Source organism: Odocoileus virginianus, unplaced genomic scaffold (assembly GCF_023699985.2).
Source record: "Odocoileus virginianus isolate 20LAN1187 ecotype Illinois unplaced genomic scaffold, Ovbor_1.2 Unplaced_Contig_4, whole genome shotgun sequence".
NCBI classification, from domain to species: Eukaryota; Metazoa; Chordata; class Mammalia; order Artiodactyla; family Cervidae; genus Odocoileus; species Odocoileus virginianus.
Window position 1 is genome coordinate 2,181,636 of NW_027224321.1, and position 13,763 is coordinate 2,195,398.

The following is a 13,763-nucleotide window of genomic DNA, read 5'->3' on the forward strand; positions in this document are numbered from 1 at the left end:
GTAGGAGACTCGGGTTCGATCCTTGGGTTGGGAAGATCCCTGGAGAAGGGAATGGCTACCCACTCCAGTAATTTTGCCTGGAGAATTCTATGGACAGAGGAGCCTGGCGGGCTACAGTCCATGGGGTCGCAAAGAGTTGGACATGACTGAGCGACCAACACACACACACACACACACACACACACACACACACACCTGTTGTTAAAGAACAAGAGATGAAATTTTAACTCAGGGACTTCAAATATACAAAGCCCTAACCCACTGGGATAGGTTTGTGAAAGAGGAGCGGTTACTCGCTCCAGCCAGAATCCCGGCAGAAAGCAGGTGGCGGGGATCCAGGGCATCTCGTAGGCACGCAGGGCTCAGGCAAGCGATGGGGTCTCCAGAGGCACTGTGGGAGCCCCACTCCCTGTGGCTGAAGGGGCAAGCCCAGAGGTAAGAGCTGACACCTGGGAGCTGAGCCTTCAGCCCAACGTTGAAGCCAGATCACAGGGGCCGTCTGGCAGGGACAGGTCCCCGGAGCAAATACTCTGCCCTCCCTGCTCCTCGCAGAGCCTGGCCTTAGCTGCACCCAACAAGGGGTCAGAGAGCTTGGGGCCAGGAGGACGCGATTCACCAAGTCACCCCAGGAGCGGGCACTGGGCAGGCTGGCTCGGGAGGGCAAATGCAGAACCTAGAGCTCAGCACTCCTGGAAAGCGCAGGGGAGGAGTTCAGAGTCCCCTCCGCGCCCCAGTGCAGGCTTCTGGATTGATGCCTGTACCGTGTGCGTTCTCAGTGAGGACCCGGCCCATCCAGGCAGAGCTAAGGTCGGAACAGAGGCGGAGTGCTCTCTGGGCACACGGTTGCTGGGCCCTCATCCTGACTGGGGCCCAGGTATCAGAAACACCAAGGAAAAGAAGAAGCAGGAGCTGGTTTCTCCCTAAAGCCTTCTGCAGGTTGCTTATACCCCCAGTGAAAGGCAGCACAGGGGGCGCGGCGGTGGTGGAGGGGTGAGGCGGGCTGGGGGAGGGAGGAGCAGAGGGATGACCACCCCCCCGGAAGTGCCAGGCTCCGGTCTTGCCCGGAAGTGCCAGGCTCCGATCATGCCCGGAAGTGCCAGGCTCCGGTCTTGCCCTTCATCACATTACAGCTCCCCTCGCCAGCACCAAGGGCCCAAGTGTGTTCCCTTTCGGTGCCCTGCCTGCATGAGTGAGCACGTGTTTGTGTGTGTGTGTGTGATGGTACGCGTGCATGCAATGGTACACATGTGTGTGCGCTCACACACGTATGTTGGGAAAGAATCTGTCTCGTGTGGGGAGGGGAGCCATGCACATCCCTTAGGAGTCAAGATAGACTTGCGGAGGGCACACTTGACAAGCTGGGAAGCAGCCTGGTACAATTAAAAGTTAATCTCAGGTCAGGGAAAGTATTTTCAGCAAGTGTGACAACGGTGTTATATCTATGAAGGAGACCTACAAGATGTCAAAAAAGATATAAAGACATGAGAAGATATTGCCCAAGGACCTGACTAGACAAGTCACATGTGAACAGGTCTGCAAAGAAAACCCAAACCCTGTGGATAAGACAGTCCTGAGCAGTAAAGACAGGGCGGGTGAGTAAGCATTAGAGAAGGGCCAGGGTATGCTGGCTAAATTGGAGATTTAAATGTGAGTATTAATCACCCGTAATGTTCAGGGTGGGACGTGACACACACACTCACTGACAGAATAGAAATCCTTTCAGAGAACAATTTGGAAAATTTATTCTTGTCCCAGGAATACTGCTCCTAAGAATTTATCCTAAGGACACAACCCTGAATAAGAAAAAAAGCATATGAATGCTAATAAAGACACTAATTACAGCATTATTGATAGTAAAAATGTAAACGCACAGTCCCTTCTTGTAGGAATTTGGTTTAAGTATTTAGTGGTTAATCACCTCAATAGGTGATTGAAATTAAGAAGACCAGGTAGTAACATGGCAAACACTTTAGGTATATTAACTCAATAGAGCAGAGCACAAAACTTTATCTACCCCATGAACGTAAGTCGAGGGAACTTACACATGCAAATAGGCTAGCTCAGAAAAAGTGGGGAAATGAGAAGAGGCCCTGTGTTGGGATATGATGCCATAGTTTAATTTTTCTCTTTTTAAACTTTTTGTATTGCTTTAATTACTGCCTGTGTAACACAGAGATATATACTGTGTGTGTGTGTGTGTGTGCATATGTATAAGGACTTCCTGGTGGCTCAGATGTTAATGAATGTGTCTGTAATGTGAGAGACCTGGGTTTGAACTCTGGGTTGGGAAGATTCCCTGGAGAAGGGAATGGCAACCACTCCAGTATTCTTACCTAGAGAATTCCATGGACAGAGGAGCCTGGCGGGCTACAGTCCTTGGGGTTGAAAAGAGTTGGACACGACTGAGTGGCTAACACACACATATGTATGTATACATAGTATATATAAATATATATATATAACATGTATATACTTATAGTATACCTTTTATGTATATCTATCTGTATGTATACTATACATATTTATATACACGGTACCTATATATATTATTTATTCCCTAAGATGCTATGGAAAAACTTGAAGCAACTTTTTGGCCAATCTAGTATATGTATATGAATACTCTGTATATACACAGTAAATATGTGTATACATACTATGACATTTAGCTATATACTATGATACATACTGTCTATACACACAGGTATATGCTATGTACATATATTTATAGACAATATAGGCAGCATGTACGTATGTTTATAAATAGTAACCACAGAGCTGGCCATGTATCATTCTCCTGTTTCAACCATCCGCCCTCCACACTCCAAAGCCTACCCCTTGTGCGTGCACAGCGGGGAACCGCGTGCACAGCGGGGAACCCAGCAGATACGTGGCGGTTACCTACGAGCACCCCGGGCGGCAGCGGGGCGGAGGGGTCCTTCATCCAGTCGTCGTTGGCCAGTTCTATCACGGCGTCCACGTGCCGAACGTCAGCGCAGATCAAGTCCCTCAGTCTCGCCTCATCCCTGCCTTCCAGGGCTGACTTTAATTTCCTTACGAAATCTGAGTTGACCGGGTAATCGGGAAGGCGATCAGAGATCGACATTGTACTGTCGCCTGTGTGTTAACCAAATCGTTCTTCTCAACTGAGTCCAAAGCCAGCAGCTGTGTGGCCAGGGCTGTGGGCGTGCCTATAAATAGAAGAAACTGGTCAGCTACAGCGCTGGGGACTGGCCACCTGCCAGCAGCGCTCCCGGCTCCCTTCCGCAGGGAGACGGGAATTAATCTCCCCAAGGCCTCTGATGGGATCCTAGAGAGGGGCCGGTAAATGCGTCTGTGAGTGGGAGAAGCGGAGAGCACAAGGTTGTAAAAAGTCAGGCTGTCCAGGGCACTGCTGATCAACATCTGCTTTTGTCAAAGTGAGACTCTGTCCTGCATGTTTAAAATCCTTTTCCTTAAGATTGGGCTTGCAAATATCTGTGCTGTTGAAAGGAACATTTTCTAACGTTCTATTAATACACCACTGTACCTCTTCACTTCATCTAAATAGAGAGTCTGGTTGACCATAAATTGACCTGACTTGAAACTGAGGAGAATGCAGGGGAATCTTTGGTTTCTTTTTTTTTTTTTTTTCCCATTTATTTTTATTAGTTGGAGGCTAATTACTTTACAACATTGCAGTGGTTTTTGTCATACATTGAATTGAATTAGCCATGGATTTACATGGTATTCCCCATCCCGGTCCCCCCTCCCCCCTCCCTCTCCACCCGATCCCTCTGGGTCTTCCCAGTGCACCAGGCCCAAGCACTTGTCTCATGCATCCAACCTGGGCTGGTGATCTGTTTCATCCTAGATAATATACATGTTTCGATGCTGTTCTCTTGAAACATCCCACCCTCGCCTTCTCCCACAGAGTCCACAAGTCTGTTCTATACATATGAGTCTCTTTTTCTGTTTTGCATATAGGGTTATCGTTACCATCTTTCTAAATTCCATATATATGTGTTAGTATACTGTAATGGTCTTTATCTTTCTGGCTTACTTCGCTCTGTATAATGGGCTCCAGTTTCATCCATCTCATTAGAACTGATTCAAATGAATTCTTTTTAATGGCTGAGTAATATTCCATGGTGTATATGTACCACAGCTTCCTTATCCATTAGTCTGCTGATGGGCATCTAGGTTGCTTCCACTTCCTGGCTATTATAAACAGTGCTGCGATGAACATCGGGGTGCACGTGTCTCTTTCAGATCTGGTTTCCTCGGTGTGTATGCCCAGAAGTGGGATTGCTGGGTCATATGGCAGTTCTATTTCCAGCTTTTTAAGAAATCTCCACACTGTTTTCCATAGTGGCTGTACTAATTTGCATTCCCACCAACAGTGTAAGAGGGTTCCCTTTTCTCCACACCCTCTCCAGCATTTATTGCTTGTAGACTTTTGGATAGCAGCCATCCTGACTGGTGTGTAATGGTACCTCATTGTGGTTTTGATTTGCATTTCTCTGATAATGAGTGATGTTGAGCATCTTTTCATGTGTTTTTTTTTTTTGCCATCTGTATGTCTTCCTTGGAGAAATGTCTGTTTAGTTCTTTGGGCCATTTTTTGACTGGGTCATTTATTTTTCTGGAATTGAGCTGCAGGAGTTGCTTATATATTTTTGAGATTAATCCTTTGTCTGTTGCTTCATTTGCTATTATTTTCTCCCAATCTGAGGGCTGTCTTTTCACCTTGCTTATAGTTTCCTTTGTTGTGCAAAAGCTTTTAAGTTTCATTAGGTCCCATTTGTTTATTTTTGCTTTTGTTTCTAAAATTCTGGGATGTGGGTCATAGAGGATCCTGCTGTGATTTATGTTGGAGAGTGTTTTGCCTATGTTCTCCTCTAGGAGTTTTATAGTTTCTGGTCTTACATTTAGATCTTTAATCCATTTTGAGTTTATTTTTGTGTATGGTGTTAGAAAGTGTTCTAGTTTCATTCTTTTACAGGTGGTTGACCAGTTTTCCCAGCACCACTTGTTAAAGAGGTTGTCTTTTTTCCATTGTATATCCTTGCCTCCTTTGTCGAAGATAAGGTGACCATAGGTTCATGGATTTATCTCTGGGCTTTCTATTCTGTTCCATTGATCTATATGTCTGTCTTTGTGCCAGTACCATACTGTCTTGATGACTGTGGCTTTGTAGTAGAGTCTGAAGTCAGGCAGGTTGATTCCTCCAGTTCCATTCTTCTTTCTCAAGGTTACTTTGGCTATTCTAGGTTTTTTGTATTTCCATACAAATTGTGAAATTATTTGTTCTAGTTCTGTGAAAAATACCGTTGGTAGTTTGATAGGGATTGCATTGAATCTATAGATTGCTTTGGGTAGTATAGCCATTTTGACAATATTGATTCTTCCAATCCATGAACACGGTATATTTCTCCATCTGTTTGTGTCCTCTTTGATTTCTTTCATCAGTGTTTTATAGTCTTCTATGTATAGGTCTTTTGTTTCTTTAGGTAGATATACTCCTAAGTATTTTATTCTTTTTGTTGCAATGGTGAATGGTATTGTTTCCTTAATTTCTCTTTCTGTTTTCTCATTGTTAGTGTATAGGAATGCAAGAGATTTCTGTGTGTTAATTTTATATCCTGCAACTTTACTGTATTCGTTGATTAGCTCTAGTAATTTTCTGGTAGAGTCTTTAGGGTTTTCTCTGTAGAGGATCATGCCATCTGCAAACAAAGAGAGTTTCACTTCTTCTTTTCCTATCTGGATTCCTTTTACTTCTTTTTCTGCCCTGATTGCTGTGGCCAACACTTCCAAAACTATGTTGAATAGTAGTGGTGAGAGTGGGCACCCTTGTCTTGTTCCTGATTTCAGGGGAAATGCTTTCAATTTTTCACCATTGAGGGTGATGCTTGCTGTGGGTTTGTCATATATAGCTTTTATTATGTTGAGGAATGTTCCTTCTATTCCTGCTTTCTGGAGAGTTTTAATCATAAATGGATGTTGAATTTTGTCAAAGGCTTTTTCTGCATCTATTGAGATAATCATATGGTTTTTATCTTTCAATTTGTTAATGTGGTGTATTACATTGATTGATTTGAGGATATTAAAGAATCCTTGCATTCCTGGGATAAAGCCCACTTGGTCATGGTGTATGATTTTTTTAATATGTTGTTGGATTCTGTTTGCTAGAATTTTGTTAAGGATTTTTGCATCTATGTTCATCAGTGATATTGGCCTGTAGTTTTCTTTTTTTGTGGCATCTTTGTCTGGTTTTGGAATTAGGGTGATGGTGGCCTCATAGAATGATAATCTTTGGTTTCTAAATTCAGAGATGGACTGACTGGTCCGGAGAAGACAAGGTTGTCACATAAGGGAATGCAGACGAGTAACCTAGGTGTGAGCGGCAGCCTCTGTACTTCTTAAGGATGCTAACCTCGGCTTAAAGCATCCAATTCCATGCCCAATGGAAGTGCAAGGCACTGATGTTGGTCTCTGTGCATTCCTTGGGGATAGGAGCCTTCCCCCCGCCCCCCCATAACCTCTCTCTCTAGTGGTCCTGTATCTCCTCCATCAACCTGGGCACAAAACACAGCTACTCCAGTGATGCCTGGGTACTCTGATGATCTGAGGGGCCCTAGCTGGGCCATTTAGCTTAAAAGTTAATTTTTGCTTATGTTAAAAATTGGAATATACCAAACACATAATACTGTGCAAGTTCAAGGTGTAGGTTATGTTGATTTGATGCATTTATATATTGTGATACAATTGTCATCATACTGTTAGCTGACACCTCTGTCATGTTACAGAATTGCAAGTCTTTTTCTTTTTTTGTGGTGTAGATACTTAAGTTTTTTGAATCTCTTAGAAAGTTTGATGTTCATATATAGCACTGTTGTCTATGATCACCATCCTGTGCTCTAGATCTCCAGGACTTATTTATTCACTGGTTGCAAGTTTGTGCCCTCCAGTGATATATCTTCTCTGCCCTCACCTAGTTTTTTTTTTTTTTTTCTATATTCAAAATTAAAAAAATTAATCATAGTTTTTCAGTTGAAATGTAGTTGGTTTATGATGTTGTGGTAGATTCTGGGGCACACAGAGTGATTCAGTTATACATATATTGGTATTGTGATCAGTCGTGTCCAACTCTGTGCGACCCCATGGACTGTAGCCCACCAGGCTCCTCTGTCCGTGGGATTTTCCAGGCAAAGAATACTGGAGTGGGTTGCCATTTCCTCCTCCAGGGGATCTTCCTGACCCAAGGATTGAACCTGCATCTCTTGTGTCTCCTGCATTGGCAAGTGGGTTCTTTACCACTGCACCACCTGGGAAACCCATACCTAAAATTTTGCGGAAAAATCTGAACTAATTTTTGGCCAACCCAGTATGTACGTGTGTGCTCATATGGCTTTCATGGAGACCCCTTCAACTTGTGTCTCAGTCTTGCCGCCTCTTTCTTTTCTGTCTCCCCGTGTGATGGTTAATTTTATGTGTGACCTGGCTGGGCCATGCTACCCCAGATACTTGGTCAAACATATTCTGGATGCTCCTGTGAGGTTTTGTGGTAAGATTAATGTTTAAGTTGGTGAGCTTTGAGTAAAGCAGATGACCCTTCATAATTTGAGTGGGCTTCATCCAATCAGTTGCAGACCTCCACAGAACAAACACTGATGCCCACCAAGCAAGAAGGGATTTTGCTAGCAGATAGCCTTTGGACTAGACCTGCAGCTCTTCCTGGGTCTCCAGCCTGCTGACCTACCCTTCAGGTATTGGACTCACTAGTTACCACAGTTATGTGACTTGATTTCTTAGAAAATAAATGCTGTGTATCTTTATTTTAAGGCTATATATACACACACAGTCCCCCCACATCCTCTTGCTTCTGTTTCTCTGGAGAACCCTGAATAACACACCCCTCTCCTCTCAGCTTCTCTGCAGGACTTTGCATCTTCTGTTCCATATGCTGATGCTTTTCCCTGACACGTCCACATCTGTATTTGAGGAGCCAGCCCTGGGCTTCCTACCCAATATTTGTTCTCCTTCCTCCTACCTAACAAGCCTGGGTTTTCTTTGTTGTGATAATGGGCCTGGCCCCTGGTGATGAATTATGTTGATCTTAGTCAGCAATATCTGCCCTAGTCTCATTTGCTAGCTACTAGACTTCTTAGCCTCCCTTGTAACACAGTTGTGGCCAGTAAGAGTAGGCATGATCTGCTCTGGTGCATCTGGGAAGGTTTTTGCTTTCCTGATTGAAAGGGGAGGTAGTGGCTGGCGCTTCTTTCCTCTCTCTCTCTTCTCTCCTTGAACGTGGACATGACGTACAGAGCTGTGGCAGCCACATTACAGCCATGAGGGGACAGCCATGAGATGAAGTCTCAACATACTCAGGTGGGTGGAACAGAAAGAGGGGGCAAGACAGATGGTTCCTTCATGACATTTCTGGACCTTTGTCCCAGCCTCAGGCTGCCAATTTCCAGACTTCCTGTCTTTATTCCTTAAGTACTCTTCATGTGTTTTCTGTGACTTGCAGCTGAAAGTATTCTGGGTTGATGTAGTAGTGTGTTCACTCTGCCTTTAAAATCATGAACACATCCTGGTATTGGTTGAAAGAGATGCAACAGACATAGGACAAAGAATGTGAGTCAACTCTCTAAGCCTTCCATTCTTTGGTAATTGAACTCTGGTCTTCTATTAGAAAATCTCGCTGAATGTTAAAAGGATAGCAGCCGACCCCAGACTCCTCGAGCAGAGGAACAGTGGGATCATGGGCTAGGGTCATCAGAGAAACCAGGCAGGACCACTTGAGGGGCTGCTGATGGGTCCTGATGGAGACATTGCTGGAATCTCTGGCAGTGGGGCTCTGCCTGGAAAGGAGAAATGAACTCTGGGAATCTGTATTCAGATGTCCGACTAACTTGCAGTCTGTGGTTGGCCTCTGGTTCTTTCTCCAACCAAAGAATGATGGGTTTTGAAAGAGATTTTAAATCTGAAATTCCAAACACAAATGCTTTGTAGCATCAGATGCCTTACATCTGGGAAGAAATTTAACACCAGCTCATTTGTGTCAATACAAAGAGAGGAAATGTAGTGATCACAGGAAATTGATCGGAATTTGGGTAAGGTGACTTAAAGAAATAAAATGAGGATTATTAGAGATTGCTATCAAACTTCAAATCAGAAGGGAGGTAAAGATGAAGCACTTGTTAGGCAGATAATAAGATGACAAAGCCTCAAAATATGGCACTCACTGCTCCTAATTATCAAGCTATCTGCTGGGTGTTTAATCAGTAGCACATATACTATGCTAATTATTCTGGCTAATTTTGTTATAATGTAATTCTTTATCAACCTCCTATGTATAAATTAGGAACTGAAATGTAACTAACACAAATTATATTTAAGGCAACACGAATTTCTTTATTTCATTGTGGAATCTTCTGATTTCTGTTTGTCTTTCCTTTTTTTTGATTAGTTCATGGGATCCCCAACTGCCCACCATGCCTCAGTCCCCCACAGGTTGAGCCATCATTTGAGGAGGAAGGGACCAAGTACCAATATTTCCCCTTGAACTTCTTGGAAATCTTGTATTTGACTTTCTCCTTCACCAACTGTCCTTGAAAGGTATGGCATATATTTAAGCAATCAATGGTAGAGAGATCCTGGCTTTCTCTGGATCAGTTAAAGGTCGCTTCATTGTTCCACTTGGAGGTTTAAATAATCATCAGAGGGTACCATGATTCATGATCTTTCCCAGTATCAAGAAAAGACCCTGATGCTGGGAAAGATTGAAGGCAGGAAGAGAAGGGAATGACAGAGGATGAGATGGTTGGATGGCATCACCAACTCAATGGACATGAGTTTGAGCAAACTCCAGGAGATGGTGAAGGACAGGGAAGCCTGGTGTGCTGCAGTCCATGGGGTTGCAAAGAGTCAGACATGACTGAGCAACTGAATAACCATGACTCATGGGTTTCAGTGATATATTGTATGTGACTTACATCAAGTTGTGTGTACAAGTCTGGTTAGATGAAGACTAATAACACAGATTCTCATAGAAGAACATAAATGTTATCTAAAATTTCTTGCATCACACAATTTGCATGTGATGAGCTTGGTATAACTGCGCAGAGAGACGAATATAATGTCTTTGAGAGCACTAGCCTTGAAAGTTTTTTTTCTATCAATACTCCTGGTCTTGAACTATTGTGCAGCAAGACAACAATGCCTGATGAATAAATGGAAACAGTGTGGGTCTAATTTAGTCTCAGCCTCACTTAGGAGGAAATTCAATAAGTTGGTTGCCAGCGGAAGGTCATGGTTTAGAAAAATGGTCAGTTGCATATATGCAGACCCCATTGTGACTTCAGGTCAGGGACAAGCGCCAGGCATAGCCAGGTTAACTCAGAGTGACCGTGGCATAATTCCACTGTGAAATGGGTCCACTTCTGAGACTGAGTGCTCCTTTGAGCTTGAAAGGCCCTTGCTAAACTCTTAAGTCCTGGAGAACTCCTTCCACACTCAGGTTCCTTGAAGGTCAGCCCTCAAGTCCTCTTGGCTCAAATCTCACTGTCTAACCCAGTGGACTCACCAGCCCGAGGCTTACCTGGACCATAAAGAAGGCTGAGCGCCAAAGAATTGATGCTTTCAAATTGTGGTGCTGGAGAAGACTCTTGAGAGTCCCTTGGACTGCAAGGAGATCAAACCAGTGCAATCCAATCCTAAAGGAAATCAACCCTGAATATTCATTGGAAGGACTGATGCTGAAGCTGAAGCTCCAATACTTTGACCACCTGATGCAAAGAGCCAACTCATTGGAAAAGACCCTGATGCTGGGAAAGATTGAAGGCAAAAGGAGAAGGGGGTGGCAGAGGATGAAATGGTTAGATAGCATCACTGACTCAATGAACATGAATTTGAGCAAACTCTGGGAGATAGTGAAGGACAGAGGAGCCTGGTGTGTTGCAGTCCATGGGGCTGCAAGCAATTGGACACAGCTTAGTGTTGAACAATAATAATAAATATCTATACCTATTCTTTTTCAGATTCTTTTCCATTCTAAGTTATTACAGGTATTGAATATAGTTCCCTATGCTATATATTGTAGGTTCTTGTTGTTTATCTACTTTATGTATAGTATATTTGTTTATTCCAAATTCCTAATTTATTCCCCCATCAATAAACACTTTTTGACCTCTCATATATGCCAGACACTTCTTGATATGCTGAGAATATACTATACTATATACTATGAAGTGACGGTCACTCAGTCATGTCCGATTCTTGTATAGTCTATGTCTGTTTGGTCCATGGAATTCTCCAGGCTAGAATACTGCAGTGGGTAGCCTTTCCCTTCTCCAGGAAATCTTCCTGACCCAGGGATTGAACCCAGGTCTCCTGCATTGCAGGCAGATTCTTTAACTCTCCTCTAAACCCAGTTCCAGATAGTTCCTCTGATGAGTTCTACCTAACTTTCAAGAAATAGTTAATGTCTATTTCTATTGACACAACTAGTTAGTAGAATTGAACCCAGGTCTCCTGCATTGCAGACAGATTCTTAACCAGCTGTGTCACCAGGGAAGCCCAAGAATCCTGGAGTGGGTAGCCTGTCCCTTCTCCAGTGGATCTTCCCGACCCAGGAATTGAGCCAGGTCTCCTGCATTGCAGGTGGATTCTTTAGCAACTGAGCTATCAGGGAAGCCCAGTAAGTATTATCAGTTCAGTTCAGTTCAGTTCAGTCGCTCAGTCGTGTCTGACTCTTTGCAACCCCATGAATCGCAGCACACCAGGCCTCCCTGTCCATCACCAACTCCCGGAGTTTACTCAAACTCATGTCCATCGAGTTGGTGATGCCATCCAGCCATCTCATCCTCTGTTGTCCCCTTCTCCTCCTGCCCCCAATCCCTCCCAGCATCAGGGTCTTTTCCAATGAGTCAACTCTTCACATGAGGTGGCCAAAGTATTGGAGTTTCAGCTTCAGCATCAGTCCTTCCAATGAACACCCAGGACTTATCTCCTTCAGGATGGACTGGTTGGATCTCCTTGCAGTCCAAGGGACTCTCAAGAGTCTTCTCCAACACCACAGTTCAAAAGCATCAATTCTTCAGCACTCAGCTTTCTTCACAGTCCAACTCTCACATCCATACATGACCACTGGAAAAACCATAGCCTTGACTAGACGAACCTTTGTTGGTAAAGTAATGTCTCTGCTTTTTAATATGCTGTCTAGGTTGGTCATAACTTTCCTTCCAAGGAGTAAGCGTCTTTTAATTTCATGGCTGCAATCACCATCTGCAGTGATTTTGGAGCCCCCCAAAATAAATATACTAAAAGCTGTAGTATATGATATATAATATACTATATACTGCAGTACATGGTATAGAATATACTAAAAAGTGTAGTATATGTATATAATATAGTATATACTGTGTACTTCTTATACAGTCCTGCTGTACATGAGGCAGTCTTCTAAAGATGCTACATATACGAGCTCCTCTTCTCTCCACCATCCTGCGAGGCAGGGGCTCTCATCATCATGGAGTAGTGAAGTAACTTCCTGGTGGGCGCACAGCTAAGCGGTGGAGCTAGGATGCAAATGCAGGGGTTGGGATGTACCCTTCAGAACTGTGTGGCCATTCTTTGCATTCAGACCCCCGCTGGGCCCAAATCTGCCCTCTGTTAGTTTCATCCTCCTCCTTCTTTTCTATTTTGCTTTTTCTTTTGAGATGCAGTCTTGTGACAAAAGATGGGGAAGGGATGGGAGGGAAGTAAAGAGGACCAAGGACTGAGGCAGGGACCGGGAACATTAAAAGGACTTCTCGAGCAAAGACCCAGGAGCAACTGTGACGTAGGTGGGAGCTGGATAAAGAAAGAACGGCAAGTGCTTTGAAATAATCTCGAGTGGCTAGAGGGCATTCTCCTGATCAAGAGACACCTTGCTGAGCAGAGACCACCAGGGTCACGGTTTTTCAAGAGTGACCCAGCTAATTGTGGGTGTCACTGGTGTCGGCTGGGGGAGACAGGGCATCACCTATCAAGCCACAATATTGTAAGGTAGAAAGTTTGACTTCTGAGGGTTAAAAGTTAAAATCAACCTGATAGGGACTTCCCTGGTGGTACAGGGGTTAAAAATCTGCCTTGCAGTGCAAAGGTGGCAGGTTCAGTCCCCGGTCAGGAACTGAAACCCCACATGCCACAACTGCTGAACCTGAGTGCCCTGGAGCCCGTGAGCCACATCCAGAGAGTCCGTGCACCACAGCGAAAGACCCTGCATGATGTGATGAAGATCCGGAGTTTGGCAATTTAAGAACCGACGCGGCCAAAAAGAAATAAATAGCAAATCAACCTGATGGAGCAAAGCCGTCTGTGTACCCTTGCTCTGACCTTGACTAACTCAAGGATGCAGAGGCAAAGTTTGTAACCTGCTTTCAGGTTTGAAGCCCTCCCATCTTAGATCGTCTTGGAAATAGAGCAAAGGGAGAAAAGTGCAGAAGATGTGTATCTGGTTGAAGTTAAGGACGAAGTGCCTCACCACGACAAAAGTGTTGAGGAATCTCTTTGAGAAACAGGGCTGGCAAGATTGAGGAAGGGTGGGCCAGCTCACCATAGGTGTGAGTGGAGAGGAGCCCTGGGCAGGGTGTGGGGTGGGTCTTGCCTCTTCCGCAGGTTGGGGAAGGGCCCCGAGCCCCTCCAGCCGCCCCGAGAACATCAGCATCTCAGTTACATTCTGATGGCCTTCCAGTTTCAGTCATGCATGTTTCAGAAGGGAGCATCGCACTGGCCAT

The 13,763-nt window shown here is 44.3% G+C and overlaps 1 protein-coding gene across 1 annotated transcript in view; it reads right to left on the reverse strand.

The window, feature by feature from the left end:
• The window catches only part of ASB18 (ankyrin repeat and SOCS box containing 18), a 99,288-nt gene that overhangs the window by 69,149 nt on the left and 16,376 nt on the right, over positions 1-13,763 (reverse strand). Inside the window, exon 3 of the mRNA XM_020905505.2 lies at positions 2,899-3,188. Coding sequence (XP_020761164.2) covers positions 2,899-3,103 — 205 coding nt within the window. The 5' untranslated portion in view covers positions 3,104-3,188. The remainder of the gene's footprint in view (positions 1-2,898; positions 3,189-13,763) is intronic.